The sequence below is a fragment of the Sorghum bicolor genome, chromosome 10, assembly GCF_000003195.3.
Source record: "Sorghum bicolor cultivar BTx623 chromosome 10, Sorghum_bicolor_NCBIv3, whole genome shotgun sequence".
NCBI lineage: Eukaryota > Viridiplantae > Streptophyta > Magnoliopsida > Poales > Poaceae > Sorghum > Sorghum bicolor.
Window position 1 is genome coordinate 55,288,855 of NC_012879.2, and position 18,880 is coordinate 55,307,734.

General features: G+C 42.3%; 2 protein-coding genes across 4 annotated transcripts; both read left to right on the top strand.

The window, feature by feature from the left end:
* On the top strand, positions 612 to 3,684 carry LOC8069341 (glutathione S-transferase T2). The gene is made up of 5 exons (XM_021449972.1): positions 612 to 841; positions 1,411 to 1,612; positions 1,686 to 2,448; positions 3,115 to 3,163; positions 3,375 to 3,684. The coding sequence occupies exons 1-3, from the start codon at positions 702 to 704 to the stop codon at positions 2,445 to 2,447; spliced, it is 1,104 nt and encodes a 367-aa protein (XP_021305647.1). The 5' UTR covers positions 612 to 701; the 3' UTR covers position 2,448; positions 3,115 to 3,163; positions 3,375 to 3,684.
* LOC110431215 (transcription initiation factor TFIID subunit 5) lies at positions 4,361 to 16,051 on the top strand. Of its 3 annotated transcripts, none has more exons than XR_002448595.1 (19): positions 4,361 to 4,765; positions 6,048 to 6,129; positions 6,505 to 6,583; positions 6,686 to 6,783; positions 6,900 to 6,956; positions 10,182 to 10,269; positions 10,382 to 10,491; positions 10,647 to 10,745; positions 11,027 to 11,178; positions 11,733 to 11,843; positions 11,927 to 11,996; positions 12,080 to 12,119; positions 12,956 to 13,120; positions 13,220 to 13,296; positions 13,402 to 13,518; positions 13,822 to 13,974; positions 15,303 to 15,398; positions 15,492 to 15,567; positions 15,660 to 16,051. XR_002448595.1 is itself a non-coding variant. In XM_021449971.1 (19 exons), the coding sequence occupies exons 1-19, from the start codon at positions 4,632 to 4,634 to the stop codon at positions 15,714 to 15,716; spliced, it is 1,974 nt and encodes a 657-aa protein (XP_021305646.1). In that variant the 5' UTR covers positions 4,364 to 4,631; the 3' UTR covers positions 15,717 to 16,047. The 3 variants fall into 3 exon arrangements, 1 of the variants encoding a protein (XP_021305646.1); XR_002448594.1 differs by having other exon boundaries at positions 4,363 to 4,765; positions 13,709 to 13,974; positions 15,497 to 15,567; positions 15,660 to 15,803; XM_021449971.1 differs by having other exon boundaries at positions 4,364 to 4,765; positions 13,709 to 13,974; positions 15,660 to 16,047.

Genomic DNA, 18,880 nt, shown 5'->3' on the forward strand with positions numbered 1-18,880 from the left:
AAGTTTGAAGGTTCGTTTTAGAAAACTGAGAGAAGACATGGACCGTGGGTTGATTCCACTAAAGTTTGAACGCCTTTGAAAAAAAAACAGAGAGAGCACGATCTGAAGTGTTCATGAGTCCGATCCGACGGTCGAGAAATATAGGTGACATGGCCATGCTGGCTGGACCTCTTTTATTGAGAGAATCGTAGTAAGAAGATGATACAAGTATACAACTAACATGTTATCGTGATCCTATAATCCATATCAAACTTGGTGATGAAAGATTATATGTGCTCAAAAGACAAGAGCATCTTTAATCCAGAGATCAAATAACATATAGATTATTTTAGTCCATACATAATCTAAATTATTATAATTCTCTTCACAATCTAGATTCAGATTCAGTGGCCTTATGCTCAACGGAGACTTTTTCCCCCATTGCCTCCTGGCCCAATCATTTCTACCGCAAAACAACCCAAACCAAGTCTGGCCCGTTTAGGTTTCTAACAGGCCTGTCATTCCGAAGCCCATCAATCAAGGGAACATGTAACGGCCCATACAGTAACATGAAGCCCAAACCACTTCTTTCTTCCTCTCTCTCTCTCTCTCTCTTTCTCCGTTTCGTCGTCTCAGGTTTCGCCGTCTTCCTCCCCTGGCTCCGTCTCCCTCGCTCGGCGAATCTGAGCCCTAAACCCTAGAGCTTGTCGGTTGGGCTTCCCATGGCGGCAATGGAGGACGAGGAGATGGAGAAGAAGGTGCAGGAGTACCTGCAGCGCAAGGGGTTGCGGCTCGCCGAGGTCGCGGTGCAAGGAGACCGTAACCACGTCCCTACCTCCGCGCCCCCGCACTTGCTGACCAGGTAGTCTTGATCGCTTTCCCCAACTTGTCGTGGGGTCCAGTCACATCTCTAGTTGTTTGGGGACGGAGAAATGGGCTACACTTTATGATTATAGTTTTGTGGAGGAATGAATCGATAAACCAGCTGTGATTTTTTACTCAGATCTTCATCTGGAAGTCCTGTGACATCCAGTTGATATATGCTGCAGCCTGATCTTTGCTTTGAAGTAATTAGATGCTAGTGTTCAGTAGTGTTAATGATCCTTTGAAATTGTGTATCCTAAAATGCTGAACTGTTCATGTCTTCATATCCTCCCGTTCTTTTGTTTCCGGCACCGACTTATACCAGAGGTTATGCATGCTTAAATGATTGGTAACTTGCTAAGGACTAACCAATTATAGTCTATATAAGCACAGGAAAAAAACATTTGACAAACTTGCTTTTTGTTTAATGCCCATTTTTGGTTGACAGTTAGAATTGTTCATTGCTTCTCCTATTCGAGTGAATCACATTCTGAATGTATGTACCAGCTGTATCATTTGACGATGCATGGCATGGATTTCCTTATTTTACTATGCTACTGATTGCAGTATGCCTGGTGGGTTTCTAAGTTTTCCCCCAAATGGTCATGCTTATTTTGCGCCACCATGGCCTCCACAACCACAACCTGGTTCAATGACTCAACATGTTGCATTGGGTTCACAAGGCAAACCTGCCATCAACGTTGATGACGGGGATGATGTTAGGACTGAGAGGCGCCTGTCTTGGAAACCAGATGAAGACTTGAGATTGGTAAGTAATAAAATCCTTAAATTGGCCTTGACCAAGAATCAAGCTATCTCTGACCTTGTAAGCTAAATTGTAGGTGCGTGCCTGGTTAAAGTATTCCAATGACCCTTCCAGCGGTAGTGGCAAGAAAGAGCAATATTGGGGAGATGTACTTGCATTCTACAACAGCACTACATCGACAAAACGGACAAGGAAAGTGAAGCATCTTAAAGACAGGTTTCAAAAGATTAAGAGATGGGTAGGTTTTTTCTGCTGGTCTTTGAAGAAGGCTGCATCAAGTGATGTCAGCGAACAATCAGATGACCAATTGATAGAAAAGGCTCTGCAATTTTATTTAGACGACTACAAAGAAGGCCCATTCATAGTTATGCATTGCTGGAAGGTTCTTCGTGACGAACCAAAGTGGCATGCAATATTGGAGGAACTTGAGAAATCAAATAAAAGGAAATTGGGTGATGAGGGGGAGGTGGGGAACAACACACCCACACCTGAAGATACCCAAGAAAAGGAACTTCCAATAGTAGTGAAAGAATTCAAGAAACAATGCAATGACAAAGGCAAGGTCAGAGATAGTGACACTGATTTGAGTGAAACTATGAAGAAGTATATGGATATTCAAGATGCTGCTAAAAAACGTCATGATCAATTCATAGAGATCCAGCTGCGGGTTTCTGATGCAAAGGTTGAGGCGGCAAGGCTCAAGAGGGAGGCTGCTATGCTGAAAACATACAACTCTTTCATGAGCATGGATACTAGGGTGATGACTGATGAGTTGAGAGCTGAGCATGTAATAGGCCTGAAGCTTCTGCGGGAAAAATTGTTTGGCAACAATAATTGAGGTACTTGCAATGTCTGCGCTTCTTTAGTTTGGGTTTGATCTGATAGGTGATAGCTATTTAGGTAGTTTGGGTCTATCTGGTTGCATTTTTCATTACTAATCTAATCATCCATTAGAAGTATCTATGTGACCACTATGCATGGCAAATATAATGAAGTCCAAGTAAGGAATAAGCATGCAGTCTGAAAGCATAGTTACTCCCAAGTAATCCTGTTATCTGGGTGCTGCAATCTCGCTTCAATTATGTGCTAATGTAGCGCAACTCTGGAGCCATAAGGTTATTGGAAGAATAATGCAAAACCTCTATTTTTCTTTGTAACGTGATATAATTAAAGATGAGGGAGATACACGAGAGTATTCTTTGATTTGACAGCCCAGGACATCGATTGTTCTTCCATCTGAAGTGCAAAAATGCAATAACATTAATACTTCACTGATATATGTATAATGTTGATTTCCATGTTTGTCGAACATATACACAAGCGAAAAGAGACTTAGTTGAGCATATTCGGAATTTGGCAAAACAATGAGTAGTTGATCTTGTTTTTTCTTTGGTAACCTCTCTAATTTACTTGTTTGGACTTCGGTGTCATAATTTATAGGTAACTTTATTTAGTAAAGTATCGTTATACTTGTGAATATTAATAATCATGCCTTTTCATATCAGGTGAATGCTAAATAATCATGCTAATGTGGTGAATTTATGCCTACCGAAGGTAAAGTTCTCTTTCTTCTATGAAACATCTTTTTATTATTAAAAGAAAAAATAGAATTTTGAGAAATAACTTATATGCACGTAATATTGGTGGCTTCCCTTTGTGAAATACTTGTATTTGTTCAGGAAACTATAATGTACCGAGGTAGCTGTTAGAGATGGTCAATACTGTATGTAGATGAAATTTATATAATCCCCTCCTCTATATACAGCTATGGAAACTGCTTTTGGAGGTGCTGCATGGACATGATTTCCAGTCTCAAGAAACGCCAGTGTAATCTCTTTTGTTGTCAACATGTTCGGACCCTCCTGTGATACCGATGTAAAGGATGTAAAGGTGTTAACATGGCAGCAATACTTTTTTTTCGAGAGATAACATGGTTAGTGATGAACTAGTTTGATTTTGGCGCCTCTTCTGGAACCTATGCATAGAGCCTCTATTGTGGTGGGCCGATATGGGAAAGTCACATATCATTTGGACCCACCAAAACACTATTGTCAATCTTGTGGTCTGAGTGCGTCACGCGCCAATAATTTTTCCCACTGCAATGATATGTGGGCCGCAATTGACTGTTTCTGTTTCTTGGGGCCTTTGTTTTGTTTCGTTTTGACCCACCAACACTCATTTCTTCGTCCTTGTGTTTTTGTCTCTGACAAGTTAGAGTTCATACATCCTGGCGGGCTTAGGAGGGGATCTTGGGGCGATGGGTGGACCGGCCATGGTGGCGGGTGCGGAGGCGGCAGTGGGTAGGATGCAGGCAGGAGGTGGTGTCGCCGGTCGGGCAATAGAAAGTATATAGAGAGGAAAAAAGAAAGAGGTGGAAGAAAACATGGAGTTTGGAACGCCTTGTTTGGTTCAAGCCGTTTTATTTATTTATCCTATCAAATGTTTAGAGATACGTATAAAGTACTAAATACAGATTATTTATAAAACTAAAAATAATATTAAAGAATAATTTGTGATATGATTTTTTAAAATTTAATTAATCTACAATTGAATACTAATTACTGTAGTTACAAACGTTACAAACGTGGTAACATGCTCAGACCATGCCACGAGGTTACGGTGGACTGAAATTTTAACGAATTAACCCAACACAAATCCGACGTCCGTTCTCTGGTTAGTGCCTTGTAGAGCACATGGCCCAGTTGGGCCCAGTACTCGACCCGACGCATTGACCGGCCCATTACGGCTGGAGGGAGTTGCTCGCCGCCGCGTTCGAGGCCGTTCCCTCGTCGCGCCGTCGACCTGCACCGCTCGCTATCAGGTCCGCACGCCACGGCCTCGGCGGCCACACTCGCAGCTCGCCCCTCACTCCTACGCCTCGCCGGCGAGCCGCCTTCCGCCCTTTCGCTTCCGCCATCTTCTGCGCGCTTTGGATCATCGTCCTCTCCTCTCGCTTGAGATCCAGGCCCCTAAACCCTAGAGCTCGCCGTTTCGGCTCGCTCGCTCCGCGCTGGCGGCGGCAATGGAGGACGAGGAGATGGAGAAGAAGGTGCAGCAGTACCTGCAGCGCAAGGGGTTCCGCCTCACCGAGCTTGCGCTGCAGGAGGAGCGCAACCGCCTCTCCACCTCCGCCATCTCTGACGTTGCGCTTGCACGGTAGGTTCGCCCGCTTCCCTGGCTGGCTAGATTGGGCCGTAGCTCTGACCTAGGCCTTGTTTAGTTCCCAAAAAATTTCAAAATTCTCTGTCACATCGAATCTTGCCATGCATGGGACATTAAATATAGATAAAAAATAACTAATTACACAGTTTACCTGTAATTTGCAAGACAAATCTTTTAAGCCTAGTTAGTCCATGGTTGTATAGTAATTATCAAATAAAAACAAAAGTGCTACAATAGCCAAAACCAAAAATTTTCGCGAACTAAACAAGGCCCTAGTCGTTTTGGCCAGTGGCGGTAGCTTCTGTATGAAGAAATCTAATATCTAGTGGACTCGTGTAAAGTTGAATTCTGCATTTTATTTGGCTGCTCGGTGTGTGAACCTCTGTCTCGGTGCTCTCGCTTGACTGTTGATTTGACTAGTTTGGTTGCTTGGATGTGAACTGATGGCTTAGATAGTCGAGTAGGGTGAATCGACACTCATGTTGTGGATTGAAGGGTATAAATTTGTGGCAAGTCAGTTTTCATGAAGATCCATGTTTTAAGTGGCTCTGTGGCTGCCACCTGCAGATTACATGCATTGTTCAGGCCCATCATGGTAGCAACCCTGATTGAAATTTTATCACTAATCGAAAATTGCAATAAGTTTGTTGTAAAAAATGCATAACTTTTGGTACACTGTTATTTTGACGAAGAGTGTGTGGGCTGTGTTGCAATTGTATTGTTTCATTCTATCTCCTGAATCCTGATACAACGTCACATAGTTCTCCTGCATGTTCGAGGAAGACAACAATACTGTTACTTTTCTTTTGGTAGCAAGTGCCATAGTTTGTTTTCTCAGTTTGTTTCCACTCATGAATCAGACATCTGTTCTGTGGAGAGGAAGAAATGGGCTACATGTTGCTTAGATGTTAGGACTATCGCTTGGGAAGGGAAGGGAAGGGATAAGTTACAGCAAATTCAATGTTTAAATAGCTGCCTGAAATTTCCATGACATCAAGTTGTTAGAGCCTGCTGTGTGTGGCCATTTGGAAAACAGTGTTTTCTGGACTGCTTGCATCTGAGGATTGGTGAAGCAATCTGCTTTGTTGATTTAGTGGTGCTTTATTGATATATATAATAATCAAAGTTCAGTTGTTTTGTCATTGTCTTTCACTCTTCCTACAAATATTTTCCGAATGCCTTAGTATACAAAGATTCTGAAGTGGTTATATTTTCACTTGTAATCTTACCGTATACATCCTTTGATTGTTTGATTGATTATATTTTCCAATAACAGGTCTGACAATGATCCAGCAAGGTACCATGATGGATATAGCAGATTAAGAACATGGGCATATAGTTCTCTTGATCAATATAAGGTGTGACTGCTTGTAGATAAACTGTACTTAATATTAAATATTCACATATCCTGTAAATGTTTTTTTTCCAATCAAAGCATATGCAACTTCAAATTATTTCTTACTTGTACCTTCAAGTGACGCATTTAATTGAACCTTCTGTGCTCTATGGCACAAATTTACATGGCAGACCTCCTTTTATGAATCTCAAATCTACCATATAAGCATGATTTTGCACTTGACAGCTTACATAATTCTAGTTTTTCAAAAGGACGTTTGGTTATGGCAGGCGAACTATTTAATGCCATGATCTGATCTTTTTTACTTGTGATCGACCATTCCATTCTTAAACCTGGCAATATAATTCATGTTTCTGAATTCAGATATTTTTTGTAGCACGAATTACTTCGCGTCCTTTACCCAGTTTTTATCCATAGCTTCATGGATCTAGTGGCGGAGGGACATATGCAAGAAGGTATTTGTTATTTTGAATATATATTGATTTGATAGGCTTTCTGTGTTTTTGTTATTTACCTTAGTTTATTCAGAACTTTTTTTTTGTTACTATCTCGCACAGCTCGGTCATTTTTCCATACATTTCGGGAAGATCATGAGGTGATGCATTCAAGGGATCTTCAGAAGCTAGAAGGCGTCCTCTCTCCTTCACACTTGGAGGTTATTTAGCTCTGCACACATTATGTTGCGAATAGGCCCATGTTTTATATAATTGATCTTACCTTTTTTAGCATTATAGAATTGTGCAGTTAACTTCTGCATGCCATACTTTTCAGGAAATGGAACTGGCCCGATCTTTTAGGAAAAATAAATTTAAAATTAAATTATGCGAGGTAATTTCATTACTAATCCCTCCTTTTGTAAACTATCCTTTTGAATCGTGTTTCTTAGCTCACCCATGTTCTTTGCTTAGATTGATCACTTTATGGAGATAAAATGTTTGTCTCGTAAAAAAAGTCATGTAATGCTTTTATCATGGTGTTCCTGAATTTTTTAAGTTCACACCTACATATTGCTAAGTGTAGTCACAGGGGATGGGCACCTTATGTTCTGTTTCTGTTCTTCCTTCCGTTGCTTAATCCAAAGGATGTTTTGTTGAAGGTGGAAGTGTTATTTCGATTGCATTTTTTGGACAGTAAGATAGTTAACGGGTCTGTTATGGCAAATGGAGCCGGTCCAGTGGGCCCACGGGATACTGTATTGAGTGCCCCTCTGGGCCAGCTCTGATACCAAAGATGTTGTGGTCGATTGATTGGGGAACGTGATACAAGAACAGAAGATAGATCTGCTAACTCACCCTCCCTCTGGAGACTCTGAGCTGCTTCTTAGATCTATTTCTGCTTTGCCTCTAATTGGTACCTGATTGTCTTTTATAGAGATGAGGACTTGACTCCTAAGCAAATATCTAAAGAATCAATCTAGCTCAACTCTTTCCTAACAAACCAAACCAATCTAATCTAATCTAATGCAATTCGTGGTACTGCTCACACGATGCAGTACCACGTGGGCCCAAGGGCCGGCTCCACTTGCCATAACACTACTCCACCCCTCCATGACAGCTCGTCCTCGTGCTGTAGACCTGCTCGGAATTGGGGCTGTGCAATACTGAAGGTGATGAAGCACATTCGAGCATTCAGCTTCTGGAAGAAGACAACCATGGCGACAATTGTGGTGATTACGGAAGATGTGTAGAAGACAGTAGCGGTGTGGTACATGTTGTGGGCCAGGACTGAGGAGAATGCCCACTTTGGTGGAGCGGACAACGTGGCTCTAGAGAGCTCGCCAGAGATGCGTGCATGTGGGTGGTACGCGGAGATGGCCACAACCACAGAGATGCCGTCAGCTGGGGCGTGAGCCTGGAAGCCCCTGGAGGAAGCAACTTCGTGGAGCACGTGTACATCCAGGTGGTGAGTGGAGGGGTTTGGAGGCCTGCGGATTCCGCCAACTCTGTCCGACGGCTTGAGGCCTGGCAGCGCGGATGGCCTCACTGCTGGTGGTGTTGCGAGGGCTGCAGGTGTGGAGGCCTTGCCGATGAGGCAGCCAGGACCAAGCAGGACGCCCGCATTGGTGGAGTGGACATCAATGCTGGAGATGCAACCGCCTGTTGCTTCTCCTTCACCATGGCTGGCACAAATGTGACTTGAGGAGTAATCACAGGTGGGGATGGTGCTGATGGTGGAGGGGGTGCGGAAGTTGTCGGTGTAGCTGCAACTGTTGGTGGAGGTGAAGCTGTTGGCGAGGTTGCCGGCGGGGAAGACATGGCGGCTGCTGGTACAGCGGACTGGGCAGCTGGTGGGGAAGAAGGCGGTGATGCTGCTGCGTCTAGATTGTGGAGGAGCTGGTAGTGAGGAGTCCTGAGTCTTCTGTTGACACTCAAATTTGGCTTGGACTCATGTATTAGCAATATTCATGAAGAGGCTTTCCAGTATTAGAGTCCTGAGTCTTCTGTTGACACTCAAGTTTGTCTAGGTTTTCCAGCATTAGAGGACATATGGAATTTGCTTGTTGATGCTGGAAAGGAATAGGAAAGGAAGCGAGCTGGCAACAGAGAATCAGCTAGCGTCAAACATACATGCTAGAGCTGATGTGTGTAATGTTTTCTTCCTTGCATGTATGCATGTGGTATTTTGGGCAGCTGCTGAAGCAAACAGTAAAAGGATTGTTTTGTTGAGTCCAACTGCTATACGAGCTAAGAGTCAAATCGGTCTCCATTGCCGATTAGGAAAGATTGTTTAATGTATTTGGATTTGGATAAGAGATACATGAAGTCCAGGTGCTCCTCGAATGGATACATGAGGCAAGAGAAGCTAGAAGATTAAAGGAAAGTGCACACGTCATGACCAGAGATGATTGGAGTACATGTCCGACTATTAGTGATATACTCATGCACGGTCGATTAACATATGCGGCCATGTACAGATAGATTAGTTGCATGTAGTAAATTAAGTTTCCTAACAAGGGGCTGTAGGAAAGACCAGCTGCCCTATAAATGCGAAGGGTGACGGCCAATTGAGGGATCCAACTATGCAATCGATCTTTTATCAATCTACCCACTTTTTACCCTTATCTCTCCGAACCCCTTGCTGCCCTACATGTCTCTCGATGGGATTTGTGGGCGTTCTAGGTGGCCTTGCCGATCCTTGGACACCCCCACTGTGCGTCTCCCCGGCGGGTCTTCCCTAGAGGCGTTCATGGGTTTATGGGGCGAAGAACGAGTGGCTAATCGGCCTCGTTGACCTTCTGGTCGGCCTCACCGTTGGAATCTCCCTCCGCTACGTGCTAGGACGTGTGCGGCCTCTAGGCGATCTAGCCCCTACCGGCGTGTGTGACCCAAATCGTCGTCAACACCTTCGTCTGATCAGTATGCTCGAGGACCATCTTGTAGATCCGATTGATCACCGCGGAGATGCGATCATACCCCATAGAGATGCGGCCGAAGTCCTCTCACGAGTCACGACAAATCAGCATCAGCATCAGCCGTTTTTCCAGCCAGCCGAACAGAGTGATCACCCATGGTTGTTGGCGCACAGGACAGAGGATTGAAGTCTTTGATACCTAAGATGTTGTGGTAGATTGATTGGGAACGGGATACTATAGATCTGCTAACTCTCTGGAGGCTCTGAGCTGCTTCTTGGATCTATTTCTGCTTGCCTCTAATTGGTACCTAACTGTCTCTTTTATAGAGATGATCTGACTTGACTCATAAGCAAATATCTTACAGAATCAATCTAACTTATCTCTTTCCTAATAAACCAAACCAATCTAATCTAATGCAATTCATGGTACTGTTCACACGATGCAGTACCATGTGGGCCCCTGGGCCGGCTCCACTTGCCATAACAGGTCTCAATTGTTATATTTTGGGAGTTATAGCAGCTCTGTGTTACGGACAAGAACAAGCTCAGTGTTTTTGTGTCGTAGCACACCATTATTCTTTATCTTTTTGCTGCATTCCTTGACAGCTATTATGATTTGATTTCTTGGAAGCTTTGGTGTTGCTATTTGGAATAAAAACATCAGCTCCCCCAACTATTTTTTTTACCTTATTTCATTTGCAGTATTCGTATGAATTGCTTCTCCAGTATCTCCAGAAAACACAAGCTCTTGTTGTGCTTGGAGTAATCAATGAGCACATAACTTTTGAAGGTACAATTCCATTTTCTGTTGAAATGTCTCCTATTTGTAATTTTGTATTATACTTCTGCATTTTCACTTCTGACAATCTTCTCTACCACTTCTATGTACGCTACATCGGCAGTATCTCCTGGGCAGCCCTCATTAATCTCTGATGATGCTGATGTTGTTGCTCTGATTGGGACAAGTAAGGACTTGGCAAAACAGATAAATCAGAAGGAAGTACATTGGGGGGTATGTTAAGCATCTGTTGGTCTGTTTTCCACTTAAGTTGTGTCAAATAGCCAACATTGCGGATTAAATAGTTTGTATTTGATGTATTGCCAGCCAGGTTAATATATTCTTTTCAATATGCTCTCGTGCACTTCAATTAAAATCATGTTTTGCAGTTGCTTGAAGATTCTGTTGAAGAGCGAATGGAGAAGGCACTAGCAGAATCTGATAAAATAGAAGCTGAAAGCAAGGATGCTGATGCAGAAGATAACAAGGCAAGGAACTCTTTTGTAATATCAGAATCTTCTCACATTATTTGTTCTCTAATCTGTACTGTTGCCATTGAAATACCGACCTTTGTTTTACTCGTGTGTCTGAGAATGTGCCCCCAACAGCCCAACTGCATTATCTGTAGGCTGTAGCTAATAGCAAACGCTTGTTGCTTGGTTCGACTGTGCATACCTGTGTTCCTTTTCATAGGAATTTTGGTGTCTTTGCAACCCATAATTCATTTACTATTCCTTGTCATAAGTTTTCTCATTACATTTTGCTACAGAAAAGAAACGCAGAAGGTGGAAAGCAAGGTGCTTCTCTTAAGAAGGCCAAAAAGGACAAACTTGTAGGTGCGACTGGAAAAAACGTCAGAACTGAAACAAGCATGGTTTCTGTGGCACCTCGAGTGAAACCGGAGCTAACTCTCCCAGCAACGTATGTTTGTAATTCATATCTGGTTATCTATGGTAAATTGTTCTTCCAATTTTTCATGTGTTGTCTGTTAATGTGCCTAATCTTTTCAAAGTACCAAATAATACCTTACTTTAGGCTTCGTCACTGAAAGGTACCTCCAGGTCTCACATAGTCACATGTGAATGTCATCTACTTGCTAGAAGTTTTGATTTTGTGATCAGGAAGCTTATTTTGTAATACAACTGAAAGTGAAGCTCGTTTTATAGGACAACATAAAAAATTAAGGCCCTGAGTAATTCACAACAGACCAAATGATGCCTTTTGCTTTGTTTGTTGACCCTTTTTTGTGCTCAATGCTTGGGGCTCACATACTTAAGCCTTTTCCCATTTATGGTGATAGCCGCAATACATTCTTATATGCAGTTTGAACTCATACGACAAATAGTTCTGTCTATAACGTTTAATACGTTTAATTGTTTAGTTTGGAGCTTTGTGCTGGTTTAATTGGTTCACACTTTTTCTGTCAAATTAATCGACCTTGAGATGTACGAGTATGAGAAGTCTTTATGTTTCAGGCCTGTTGAAGTTGAACAATCGATTCTTGAGGACCTGCGAAACCGTGCACAACTGAATAGCGTGGCATTGCCATCTGTCAGCTTCTACACATTCGTTAATACACATAATGGGTAAATATAACTGTTATTAAATACTTATGACCTCATTGTTAATTGTTAATACTGTGGTTTGATTATCATCATGTGGAGCACAGATTAAACTGCTCATCAATATCACACGACGGATCGCTGGTTGTTGGTGGGTTTTCTGATTCGTCAGTGAAGGTCAGTCGATTCAGGTCAAATTCCATATATTCTTTCATGCTATTTGTATTTTTAGTTGGTAAAATTTCCTTGGTTTCTAACAGGTCTGGGATATGTCAAAGATTGGCCAACCAACAAAAATGTGTAAGTTAGACACTTTTTATTCCTTACCAATTCTTTCACTTTGTATCTTCATATTCTTAATGTTTGCTATGCTGAACTACATGCATAACTTTGCATCTAGTTTAGGCCAAGGTCATGTTTGACATAATGTTTTGAAAATTTAATCAGCTTATGTTCAAAACACAAAGTGCAATATATCATCTTAAAATCAAAGTTGATTGTGTTTTTAAATTCTCAATTACACCCTCTGTTTCAAATTATACTACTTCCGGTCCGGTTTATAAGGCGTAGTGAAACATGGTACGGTCACCCAAATTAAAAATTGACCATTCATTTATTCTATATTATAATTTTTATGTTTATAAAATTATGATCATTGGATAGTATTTTTTATCATGAATCTAATCATATCAAGTTTATATTACAATAGTTAAAAATTGTTCACCAAATTATTGATAAAAAATTATGAAGTTTGAATCTTGTTTTGCGTGTAAAGCTGTCTGGAGGGAGTAGTTCACTTTAGCTTTGTCCAAGTCAAACTCTGCTAGCTTTGACCAAGCTTTTAGGAAATTTTTTTTTGACACAAGTTCAAATGAATGTACTATCAAGACATATCTCATGGAGAATTTGATATCATAGATGTTGATACATTTTTCTATAAACTTGGTCAGAGTTAGGGTAGTTTGACTTAGGACAAAGCTAGAGTGAACTATAATTTAGAACAGAGGGAGTAGCTTGCAATTGCATTATGCCTCAAAAGCCTGTTAAGGAATAAGGACATGAGAATAATTCTAGCATTCAAATATTCTAGTTGAATACTGATGGTGTTTGCTAATTCGGTAAACTTTGAATTTCAGCAAGTTCACAGAGTGAGAATGGATCTTCCCAGGGTGAGCGCATATCAACATTAGATGAGGGGAAAAGAACTTATACACTATTTCAAGGCCATTCTGGACCAGTTTATTCTGCGGCCTTTAGCCCGTTTGGGGATTTCCTCTTGTCATCATCTTCAGACTCGACAAGTAAGACATCTGACATCGTAGACAGTGTTCAAGTTTTGTGGCAATCCTTTTCTTTTTAGCTGTATTTTAAATTTATCACTGTTATTTTATTTGCTACAGTAAGACTATGGAGCACCAAGCTGAATGCGAATCTTGTCTGTTACAAAGGACACAACTACCCAGTTTGGGATGTCCAAGTATGTGAATTTATGAATAGCCATTTATGATGTTGACCCTGTATCTGTAAAGTTCTATATGCATTATACTATTTGTTGATACCTTTGTTTATATTTTTATGACAGTTCAGTCCAGTTGGCCATTACTTTGCTAGTGCTTCACATGACAGGACTGCTAGAATTTGGTCAATGGATAAAATCCAGCCTTTGCGAATAATGGCTGGGCATCTTTCTGATGTCGATGTAAGTGAACTTGTTGGTCCAATACGTTAATATAATTCGAGAATAATGGTTTGGTTAAATTGAATTATTGGTGTTTTTAATTCTTTTCTATGTTTGGATATCTACTTGTTTTTATCAATGCCCTGTATTGATGCCAGCATGCCTTGGCTGATTTTTTTTTCCTTCTGCCTGGAAATATTTTGCATAACAGTGTGTCCAGTGGCATGTAAACTGTAACTACATTGCCACCGGCTCAAGTGATAAAACTGTAAGACTCTGGGATGTTCAGACGGGTGAATGTATAAGGATGTTTATTGGTCATAGGAGTATGGTTTTATCACTGGCAATGTCACCTGATGGACGATATATGGCCTCTGGAGATGAAGATGGAACAATCATGATATGGGATCTCTCAACTGGCCGTTGTGTTTCACCACTACTAGGACACAGCTCTTGTGTGTGGACACTTGCTTTCAGGTAATCATTATATGCTGTTGTAACTTCTTTGGTTCACGCCAAGTCGCTTTTTATCTGAATACCTCTTGTGTGAGCTTGCCTAAAGAACAAGTGTTCATTGTAGTTAAAGGAAAACATGGCTTGATAAGCTGGCAAGTTCAGCAGCCACTCATAACCAGTTTAATCAGCAGGGCCATGTAATTTTACAATAGTGCTGTATCAAGGAATCTCTGCTAAACATTTCTTAATCCTTGTTGGTAGTATTTAATTTGAAGATCATGTAATTTGATCTCATGAAATGATGTCTTGAAACTGGTGGTCTCACAGATTCTGATGTGTGTCAGAATACATTAGTCTATGGGCATCAGCTAAAAGGGAAAAGTTGCTCTGTTCCTGCTTGCTTTAGTTTTTTAGTTAAGCAAAGTTGATACTTGTTCTAGGAGCCTTTAAACAGAACATTTGATTTTTTTTTTTTGCTCACCCAGGTTTGCAATCTGATTCAGATATCTTTAGCCAAACTTAGCGTCTAGGCCTCAAAGCATAGTACTGTTTTGGGTTTAGCGCCCTTTGTTTTGTTATTCTCTCATTGCCTTTTGGATGTACCCCGGAGGTCCTTAATCACTCTCATGTACTCCCTCCATTCCAAATTATAAGTCGTTCCAGATTTTCTAGATAAATAGCTTTTGTTATGTATGTAGACATGATCTATATCTAGGTGCATAGCAAAAACAATGTGTACCTAGAAAAGCCAGAGCGGGGGAGTGTTTGATAATTTCTCGATTTACAACTTCAATATACCATGGATCCCTATATTTTGAGAAGCAGCACAAAATTTCATCTTCTCCAACATACTGACACATGATATTACTGTTGTACTAAGAAGGTGCATTGCTGCTGGTGTGGAAGATGAAGACGAATGTTACTAACGTCAACTAAAAGCAGCAAGTCCTTAAAACACTAGCAGCAATGCACCTTCTTTTGGGGGTGAACCTTTGCAAATGGCAATGCACTCATTGGTTTACTGCAAGTTAGCAACCCATACCAGTGGGATATATAGCATGTAAAGATTAAATCCTGTTGTAGGTTGCACCTTTTCCTTTTGTGCCGGTTTCCACTTCATTTAAGTTGCAATGTAAGGCCTCAAATGTGCTCCCTCCATCCAGATTCAATGCTAAAATTGTACTCTTTTTGCGATGGAGAGGGGTATTATTTCTTTCTGTGACCGTTCATGATGTATGCTGTCCTGTGACGCAAGGTTGAACTGCATTTACTTGTAATTTGAGGGATTTGCTTAGTTATATGATTATGTGAAATATGCTCTTGGTTAATATATCCTGCTGTTGTTTTAGTTGTGAAGGAGCATTGCTTGCATCGGGATCGGCTGACTGTACCGTAAAGCTCTGGGATGTCGCTTCCAGCACAAAAACCCTGAAGACAGAGGACACGTAAGTTTGACATGTTAAGATTCTCATCCGTTCGAGCATACACTTAATTCTCTTGCTCTGACTGCAAAACACCCTTGGCTTTTTCTGAAATAGCAAAGGCAGCTCAGCTAACCGACTGAGACTGCTTAAAGCTCTCCCGACAAAAGCAACTCCTGTTTATAGCCTGCGGGTGAGAAATTTCTCTTTTATTTAGCATCATTGTTTTTATGGTGGTACTATGTGGTGAAAACTGAAGAATTTGCGGATTTCTGGCTGTTGCAGTTTTCTCGGAGGAACCTTCTATTTGCCTCTGGTGCTCTCTCGCTAAGCTCGTCGTAAGCTGTGTTTTGTAGAATACAACTAGAACTGTTCCGGTTTTGACATTGAGTACTGAAGCTGGCATTTCGGAGACTCCGCTGTGGATCCTATTGTAGAGCTAATCTTTTCATCAGCAATCCCAACGAACCCACAGCATGTACTGCTGAATTGAGCACCGCAGATCCTTTGTAGCGTGTTGTAATATTGTAACATTATTATTAGGTAATTACGTTGTGTAAAATTATTGCTTAGGTTGTGACATTATGAATGCCACTGTAAATGTAAAAGCCTGATATCTTGTGTTCAATGGTCTGTCATGGGGTGGTCTATCATTAAGCTTATATGATGTGCTTGTAGCATCCTGCGTCCAAAATAGAGCCTTGGGCCTGAAAGTGAATCGTCAGGGTAATAATGGACCCGTGAATGTTTCGTGACATCATGCTTGATTAGGGATAAAATCCAAAATTTTTAGTACGAGATTTTGTCCATTCGATTGGCTGGTTCCTGGTGCGGTGGTGCCTGGTGGTGACTGTCCTTTCCCTGCCCTAGCGCCCTGCGCCGGTGGTCCAAAATCAGACGCTCCTGGCTTGGTTTCTTGATGACATCAGTCACGCTTTCGCCTGGCCAATTGGTGGGGCGTCGTCTTCATATTTCCGTCTGTTCCGGACATGGTAGGGGCCCTGCCATTTTCTTAACTCTGTCTTACAAATGGAAACTCGAGTGTTGGCTTAAAGGAGCAGTCATCTTTTCCTACATCAGACCAATACGGATGTCAGCGTGAAGACGAAGAGATTCAACCAAAAAAAAAAAAAAACCCACCGGAATAGAATACTGGATGCCATCTTCCTCTAAGATGATACTCCATGTCTTTCCATGAGCAAGAGACATCAAGTGCCGTCGACACTCAGATATAGGTGCTGCATCGTCGTCGTCCTAACGTTCTAAACTCAGATATATGTTCTCTTCGACCTATTTCTATTGGAATTATCCTGAGTTTAGCTAAATTCATAAAAAAATATTAACACCTATGTAACACATTAATAATCAAAGAAGTAAATTATGAAAAACTTTTCAAGACCACAATCACCATATATATTAGAGAACTGTAGGGAACTCGTGGTCCTAGACCGAATAACACCGAAAAGAGAAGGGTGATTTGAATCTCTAAAAACTTAAATCTAGGATTTCCTTGATCTATAAAAAAACATAAAGTAACTAGTATCATGTGCACCTTAAGTTTTCTACTGTGCCCTACCTACGGAATTGACAAGCAATTTTGCAGCAAAAAGTCAATTCTATTAGCTAGCCTACATTAATCTGGGAATGGTAAGGCCACACAAGATACAACAAGCACAATGTAGAAACTTAAATGCGGTAAATAAAGTGTAAGAGATGGCGAACTCCCAAATACAAAGTGGTTTTTGTTGTGGTAACGGTTGCTAGAACTCAACCCCTAGTCCACGTTAGAGCTCATCTAGGTAGGCTCTCGGTCACTAATCCTTCTCCAGGTCATGATGTTGATCTCACTACAAAGGTTTGCACAACCAAGACAAATGACGCAAGCCACTAAGGCTGGACCTCCGAATCATATTTAAATGTTAGAGACAAGGTTTCTCGTAGGATGATCACCACATTTAAATCCAAGTTAGCATTTTTCAAAGGTTTTCACTTGATCTAATCACACAGCTCGATCCTAATGCATATGCAAAGTTAGATCTCACCAAGTAGCACTAGATACCCGTATTTGCAATATGACTTGTCACTTTTAATAACACGACTATCTATCCTATCAATCAGGAGATTTGCATTTCTTAATCACCTCATGGCATGTGAAAGACAAGACCTGTGTGTATACCTTTGCCTTCACTTTTCTTTCATCTTCCTTGCTTTTCGTCTTTGCATTTATCTCTTCACCTTGTTGAGCTTTTACATCACATGGTGGTCATTCCATCTCCACCGTGGCCTTCATGTAGCTCAAGTCTTGCTTGTGGACGTAACCTTTCATCTTACATGAAATCATTAGTTCAAAACCCAAATAGGACTTTCATGCATTGTTGGTACAACTACCCACCATGTGGACCGGGTCTATAGTGCAGCCCTTTGGTCGACCCCACTCCAGTTGCCACCCGAAACCTCTTTGCCTCTCCTCTTCGCGCTCTTTGTGAGTTGTGACTCCGTGCCTTGCGTCATATGGCCATCTTCGATCACGTTGCTTCTCGCCCTGCAGTTTGTGTTTTCCCATCTCTATGGAAGTTGCTTTCGTATCCTCCATCGACAGCATCACCTTAACTTTGGTTCAACGGAGATAAGGTCATCGACAACTTCCTCATCCACTCAGATGATCACTCAATAATAAGGTCGGTGCATCCAAGCTCCAAGCATCCATGGCACCTCTAGAACCAGAGCTGCTTGGAAAAGTTGTTGGTGTATTCCCCTCCTTTTGGTTAGCGTGCATCTATGTTTTCTTCGCCTAGACCTTAGTAAATTTGGCATGGCCCGACCCTCTAGTGACAGGGCTCGAAGGAAGATACTGCTGCCCAAAAAAATTCATCAACTAGGTCCAAAACATTTTATTTATTTATTTACCTACAAAATATAGTGTGTTCCTTCTAGGCTTAGGGCCAACCCACCTAGAGCCGCCGGAGATATACACGTACTAGGTGGCAGCTATGAGAGGCGCACCGGGCTCACCTGACCATCGGTCGGCGGCAAACATGCATGCCAACCCGACCGTACCGTACTACGCGCTCCACAGGATCGCTGGCCGCTAGCTAGCTGTGTGGGGGGGGGGGGGGGGGGGGGGGGGGGATGGATGGATCATGATGCATGGATCGGAGGTGGTGGCACGGCAGGAGCTGGCTAGCTGAGCCGAGCGGCCCCTCGTCCAAAAATCAACCAACCACGGGTCGACAGAGCGGAGAGCGCGGGCGCACGGGACTCCCGACACGCGGTGACACCCGTTGGCTGGCAAGCGCTCCTTTGCCTGCCCGTCTCCATCTGCCCCCACAGGCCACACAGCGGCATATCGCGCGACCGACCGAACCGGAGCCATGGGATAACGTCGCGCTCGCGCGTACTAGTACGAGGTACGTCGTCGTCCTCCGGAGTCGGGAGTCCGGACCGGACGGCCTGGCGCACGCACCGACGGTCAGGCCTGCGGTCGCGCACGGAACTCTGCGCCCGCC